General features: G+C 40.0%; 1 protein-coding gene across 1 annotated transcript; it reads right to left on the bottom strand.

Moving 5' to 3' along the window:
• Positions 1–3,516: 3,516 nt before the first annotated feature.
• LOC104444343 (LOB domain-containing protein 19) lies at positions 3,517–7,288 on the bottom strand. The gene is made up of 2 exons (XM_010057996.3): positions 6,858–7,288; positions 3,517–4,179 (listed from the first exon to the last, which is right to left on the bottom strand). Exons 1-2 carry the CDS (start codon positions 7,206–7,208, stop codon positions 3,817–3,819), a joined length of 714 nt encoding a protein of 237 aa, XP_010056298.1. The 5' UTR covers positions 7,209–7,288; the 3' UTR covers positions 3,517–3,816.

Here is a 7,288-nt window from a genome sequence, read left to right as displayed (position 1 = left end):
GCATAGGGAATCACGTTATTGGCTCCCTTCATTTTGCACAGCTACACAGAGTTTTTTTAACTTAGAATTAGAATTGATTGCATAAGTAATGCTGACAAAAAAAGGTTAATGAACGGCATATCCGGTGTAGTCATACTCATGTTTGGTAATCAATCGCATGAGGACACGTCTATTCAAAATTATTTTTTTCATGCTGGTAAATTCGAATAATTGCATTTGTCTATTCATGTTTGATTTTTAGAAAACTGTCTCAATCAAATTTGAGGTGTTGTGGCTGAAAAAAAGGTAATACTAAATATATAATTCACAACACTTCACGGCACAATTATAGTTCAATCACGATTATACCAAACAGGCTTTCAAATCAAACTAAATATAATTACCAAATATATAATTTACGACACTTCACAGCACAGTACAATTACAGTTTAGTTACAGTTATACCAAAGCAAGTTAATGCGTGAAAAGCTAAATAGAGAACATTGTAAAGCTAGTGTTTCATAAAGTTACCGGTAGCTACATCTTCATATTAACAGACAATTCTCTCCTGAAAAAAAATTAAAATATAAGAAAGAAATGCCCAAACAAAATAGGAAATAAACAATAAGATCCTTAACTTAAATAACTAAAATCAAACAATTAATCAATCCTCTATCAATATCTCGTCTAACAGAATATCTACGACTCTAATACTATACAAGCTGCGTTTTCTTTTTCTTTTTTTTTTGTGTTTTTTTTTTGGGGGGGAGAACATTAAAAGTTTTGAGAAATTGAAAAGGTCAAAAAAGGCCGGCCGACTTCAAGATTTTGCCCAAAACAGATCTTTTTTTAATATATAAATTAATCACCATGTAACTTGGTCTTCCTCCAATTTCTTTCCCATTTTAGATTTCTGCAGTTGGTACTAGGGCTGAGCGCGGTTCCTGGGTAACCCGGGAACCGGAACCGAACCGGAGGAGGGTCTGGTTCGGTTCCCGGTTCCAAGGGGGACCGGTTCCGGTTCTGGTTCCTTTTTTCTAGGAACCGGGAGTTCCGGTTCTGGTTTTAAGCGAACCGAGTTCGCCCTGGTTCCGGAACCGAACCGAACCAGTTTCGAACCGGAACCTGTTTCGAACCGTTACTTAGGGCAGAAAAAGCTCGACCTTGGATGTTCTAGTGACTTGTATGTGATGTTCTAGTTGAAGTTTGGCTTCAGCCTCTAAGTGAAAGTTGTAAAGGACTTCTTGGAGTATAACATACTCAAATTTGGGACAAAACAAACAAGTATAAGTGGGTGAAATCGTTATTCTTTGGAAAGACTAGATCTGGAGATTTTGGGACCGAACCTTGATGAATGCATGGACTGTAAGGCAACCTTTTTGTCGAAATTTCACTTCGGTTTCTTAACAAAAGTTATAAAGGACAACCTGAGGTACAACATATAAAAAATTTAGAGAAAAGAAACAAGAATAGGTAGGTGAAATCGTGGTCCTTTGGAGATGATTAGATCTGGAATTACGGTACTACGAACAGGGATTTTAACTGTCCATATTTAATTATCTAGGACGAATTTGACTTCGATTTTTTCATAAAGTATCTACCTTATGGTCTTGGCTATCACATAATCGAATTTAATAATTTTTTAAGGTCATTTGGGTATTTAATCGGAAATGTTTCTAAAACTGTGCAATCTGATGTGTTCGGATCTTGTAAGTTGCAATGCATGGACTATATCACTTTGTATGAGGTTCTTTTGGAAATGTGTTCTGCATGAAATATCTCTCTTCATGTCTTCCCTACAACATATTTAAATTTCGTAATTTTTGTAGTTCATTTGCCTATTTAACCAAAAATGTTTCAAAAACTGTGCAAGTAGAGAATAGGAAAAGTAAATCGATTTTATCTTTTAATCCATAACGAATTGGACTACGATTTTTTCATGAAACTTGTACCTCTAGGTCTTAAATACAACGTGTCCAAATTTCAGAATTTTCTGAGTTCATTTAAGGGTTTAATCGAAATTGTTTTCAAAACTTGTACCTCTAGACATTCTTGTTTTAGTGGTGTTTTATTTATACTTTCTAGTTTGCTATTTGTTTTGAAATTTCTAATTATATTCTATTATTGTTGTGCAGTGCGAAGTTAATGTATCAAGATAACATGTCAATGGGAAGTTACCGTGTAGTATACACGTACATTATAGTTTTTTTTGGTAACGTGCGCATACGTTATATTTTTTTTTAGTAACGTGCATGCACGTTATAGTTTTTTTTTGGTAACGTGCGCATACGTTATATTTTTTTTGGTAACGTTCGCATATGTTATAGTTTTTTTTTTTTTTTTTTTGTAACGTGCGCGTACGTTATAGTTTTTGGGTAACGTGCGCATATGTTATAGTTCAAATCTGAAAATAACAAAAAAAAAAAGAAGAAGAAGAAGAAGGAACCTGTTGGAACCTGGAACCGACTCTGGAACTTATGACAGGGTAGGTTCCAGGTTCCTCATTTTGAGGAACCTGTACCCGAGGGTAGGTTCCAGGTTCCAGACGGAACCGAACCGGAACCTGGAACCGCTCACCCCTAGTTGGTACACAACAAGATTTGAGAAGTATCTTAAAGAGGAAAGAGGTAAGTGAAAAGCTAAATAGAGAACATTGTAGAGCCAGTGTTTCATAAAGTTACCAGTAGCTACACCTTCGTATTAACGAATAATTCTCTCCTGAAAAGAATTAAATTTAAGAAAGAAATGCCCAAACAAAATAGGAAATAAACAATAAGATCCTTAACTTAAATAACTCAAATCAACAATTAATCAATCCTCTATCAATATCTGGTCTAACAGGATATCTACGACTCTAATACTATACAAGCTGCGATTTTCTTTTTTTGTGTTTTTTTTTTTTTGGGGGTGGGGGTGTTCAACAACATTAAAAGTTTTGAGAAATTGAAAAGGTAAAAAAGGCCGGCCGATGGTCACCCAAAAAAAAAAAAGGGGCCAGCCGACTTCAAGATTTTGCCCAAAACAGATCTTTTTTAAATATATAAATTAATCGCCATGTAACTTGGTCTTCCTCCAATTTCTTTCCCATTTTAGATTTCTGCAGTTGGTACACATCAAGATTTGAGAAGTATCGTTACCAAAAAAAAAAAGATTTGAGAAGTATCTTAGAGAGGAAAGAGGTAAGTGACCGGCTAACAGTCACAAAAAGGTACATACAGAAATCAAAAAAGGTTAAAAAAAAAAAAAAAAAAAAACTTCAAATAAGAAAACTGCAGACGGGAAAATCTAGCAAGGTCAAGTTTTGAGAGAAGCAGGCAGTCTATAAGACCAGCAAGGATATCATTTTCTTCGGTTTTCTTCACAAGAGTTCAAATTTGGTTCTACTTGCATTTCTTAGGGTTCACCACCAAAGTTATCTCACTGTTCACCCCGAATCTAAAGTGTAAGAGTGGTAAATTGCCTGCATCGAGGGGAGCACACGAGCCTAACTTGCATGCATTGTCAGGTCAGGTGACATGAAGAAAAGAATGCTCCAAATTTCTAAAATTTGTTGCCTTCAGTTCGTTCTTCATTCCTACCAATTGAGTTTCTAAAGGTTAAGTACAACGGAGTTATACATACAATTCAATCCCATATGGCTCCAGAAAATACATTAATCAGCTCGCTAGGGCATGAACTAATGTGTACAAAATGCAAAATTCACAGCTAGAAGGCAACTTTTTTTCACAGGGGTTAGAAAATTTGTCATGACAGACACCCAGATTGCACCTTTCAATTTGGCAAAAGCTGGTAGTACAGGAAACATTGAGATTGCACCAATCCACTATGCTAATCATCCTATAAATTCTTGCCCGGACTCGAGCCGTCGAATCTCACCCCTGGAGGAGGCAAGTGTCGGGACGAAGAGATAAAAACCCTAGCCAATGAATGCAGTTGGGCATCTTCGATCTCCCGTTCTTCAGCCAGATTCATGCGAAAGTTCGGCAGGCCAGCCAATGCACCATTTTGAAGCTGATAGGAGTTGAAGTACATATTTGGCAGAGTCGGGTTGGGCACCACTTCCGAGAGCAATGCCGTGTCGGAGGAGGACTGGAGTTCAGACTGCGGCGGGCTTTGGGGCGGCAGTGGCTGTAGAGGGAAGTGCTGCAGCGAAGCGAGACGGGCTTGAACGTAGGCTAGCTCGGCTTGCAAATTCACCACCTACAGCGAACGGATGCAACATACGTAGTTCTAGTTAAGCCAAAATCATAAGTCAATGGAAAACACTCGACTATTACAAGAACGATTTGTATGAGCTAGCCCTTCATCGGTTCCGATTTATGCAACAACCATTATGTGACTTCATTACTGCATAATTCTTTCTTTAACACTATCAATTCGGAATGTAAAAGAAAAATGCTTAATTTGTGACCATTTATCCATATATACACCAAAATACCCATTACATATTTAATAACAATTCTCCGTTTCTTAAAAAGACAGAAGTAAAAGGTAACTTCCAAAATGACAATAGCAACCAGCCTGCATAAAGAACGAAGTATATAGGTCATACTATAATCGATCTATGTAGCGATTAAATCAATTAAACATCCCTTACATAAGATGCTTAAATCATCTCTCTAACCCTAAAACACACCATATGTGACAAAAAGAAGAGAACAAGAAGATAGGACAAGAACGCAGGGTAAGTTCTAAGTCATTTCATTACAATAGGTCAAGAGAAAGGGAAGACATAGGTCAAATTCGAATCCACATATTCGATCGACTTTTAAATGAATAATCAATTCTGACGTGAGACACATATTAGCTACTTGTGCATTATTACTACAGGTATCGTCTCGGCAAATCAAAAGCACCTTGCTCTCTCTGTCAAATACTCCCAAGAACGACACCTATCAAAGAGTAGTTTAACAAGGCCAGCGAGCTCATAATTGAGAACCGCATATTTTAAACCTAAGTAAAAGTAATTATTGGTACACCATATTAATATAATAACTTCTTCTTTTTTTACTAATATAATAACTATGATAATAGCTCAAATTAATGAATTGGGGTCCTTTATGTGTCAGAGGAGATGTGACGGAGACCCCCTGCAGGTTGCAGCTATCCATCAGATGGGCTTTTACCCACAGAAACCTAGGAAAAGGACCTTCTATTTGCTTTTGAACTGGAGACTATTAAAATTTGACCATGACCGCCAATCGAAACCCCTACGAAATTGGCAAAAAGGAGGGAAGCAATTAGACGATTTTGTTCTCTCAGAAATGTTTTAGCGATCGAGATTGACATGAACATATTTTTCTCAGGTGGTCAATGTCAGATTCAGACAGCAGAGGCTGGCAGCAAAAGAGAGCAACATTCCGTGGCGAAAAAAGATGTAAATGCCAATGTCAGATCAGACCCATAAAAGCATAATCTTATCTACATTTCATTTAGGAAAATTCAAGTAGAGTAATTTATACATTGAAAATCGTAAAATTTTCTTAATTGATTATTAAACAAGGGCCTTTGGACATTCATTAACATGACCCATCATTTGTTTTAGAAAAACATTGATTCCAAGCCATATTTTTTTCCCCACCGGAGGTATGAAATGGGAATGGAGGAATTCTAGAGAAAATTCATTTTCCAAAACTTGCCATTCATACATATCTCGAGCTGCTATAAAGACTGCTTGGAAATCCGGGAAGCAAAACTTTGACTTTGTACCCGCTCATTCACTCCTCTCTCTCTCTCTCTCTCTCTCTCTCTCTCGCAGTCAGTGAGTGAAGTAAGTGGCCAAAACAAGGAACTCAGTACGACTTTTGCGCGGATTTTTTGGAAGACCCGAGCGGCATTTATTAAGCTGCAGAGCCAGAAAAACCCTAATGAACAGGAGAAAGAAGGGTTTGCTTTTTCACTGCAAGAAAGAAAGACATGCGACTCGAAAGAAAAGGTGAAAAACTGCTGCTACACGCCGACGCGAAGAAGAAGAGACTGTTCAAGAAGCTAATTTCAATGGATTTCAACCCATGAATTATGAGGAGCCCTATCAAAAGCAGAACGCCCGGCCCACGCCAGTCTCCGGAGCTGAAGCTGACGGCGGAGGAGGACGGCGGCGTAACCACCGAGTTCGACCATTGAAAGGATAGTGGAGAAGACGTCACCGAGGCCTAACCTACTAATCTACATGTGGGTAGCTCATCAAAACGCGCCCGAAGGAGGAAACGGAAACCCTAAAGACCGGGAGCCCGAAAATATGTTTTTTCTTTGAGCGGTGAAGTTTGACTAGGTGCGCACGTCACTGTCACAGCGACAGTCTCTCTTCGTTTTTGGCCCAAAATAAATTGATATTTGATAATTTCATTAGTAATAGAAATCGAAAGCAAACACAACGCGTAGATCTGGGGTCAGGACCCTACGGAATCCACATGCAGCCATGTTCTCGAAAGGAGAATTTTACCCTCGAGTCAATTGCTAGTTCTTGACATCTTACACACGCGATAATGATCAATCTTGTCCTGAACAATTTCACCACAACCAGCAAGAACCGCGAGTTTTTGGGGGTGAAGTGGAGCACCTATAATTAGGTTTTCGGAGACTAAATTTAACTCTCGGCTTGTTTTGAGAAGTGGTGTGATTTTCAATAAAATGAAAACAGAAACCAAGAACACCAAAGAGAGACCAAAAGTTCAGAAAGCTTCTGCAAGCAAGAACCGTCGATGTCCATGCCTAATTTACGCATAATTCCATAAGTCTCCAGCTTACGGATTACACTGTTCTAGGCAGACGACATCCATGATACAGTTTCAAGGAGATTTTCCGTCACTGCAACAGCTCATCGATTCAGGCGTCGAAAGAGTGTACAGTACAGTAAAGTACAGTTACGGTGCGCTTACCTGCTGCTGGAGGGCGAAGATGTGGCCGACGCAGCCGTAGACGGGGTCGCGGGCCCGGGCGAGGGCCTCGTAGCAGAGGGTGACGACGGCGTCTAGGCGGCGGTGGGCGGGGACCCGGGCGAGGAGCTTGGAGGCGTTGCTCGCCCCGAACACCCGGTGCACGGCGGCGAAGTGGGCGGGGCCCTGGTCGGCGTCGAAGTAGGGCGCGAAAACGCAGCCCCTCACGCACTTCCTCCGCAGGAACTTGCACGCGCCGCACGGGCCGCCACCGCCGCCGCTTGCGGTGCTCGACGACGACGACCCGTTGGGATCGCTGTTGCTGGCGGTGTTATTGTCGTTTTTATTGCTCATCTTCGAGGGTTTCTCTCTCACCCTCCGCAGGCGATCGTGCTATGAAGTTCCTCCGCGTCGAGAGACTGCGCAAAATCTCA

The sequence above is a fragment of the Eucalyptus grandis genome, chromosome 5, assembly GCF_016545825.1.
Source record: "Eucalyptus grandis isolate ANBG69807.140 chromosome 5, ASM1654582v1, whole genome shotgun sequence".
NCBI lineage: Eukaryota > Viridiplantae > Streptophyta > Magnoliopsida > Myrtales > Myrtaceae > Eucalyptus > Eucalyptus grandis.
Note: the sequence above shows the minus strand (reverse complement) of the source record. Positions and strands in the feature narration are given on the sequence as shown.

Excerpts from the sequence above, each read along its gene's own strand:
- LOC104444343 (XM_010057996.3), bottom strand. The coding sequence starts at position 7,208 with ATGAGCAATAAAAACGACAATAACACCGCCAGCAACAGCGATCCCAAC. Across the intron at positions 4,180-6,857 it reads TCTTCGCCCTCCAGCAGCAG|GTGGTGAATTTGCAAGCCGA; the intron begins GTAAGCGCACCG and ends CGTTCGCTGTAG.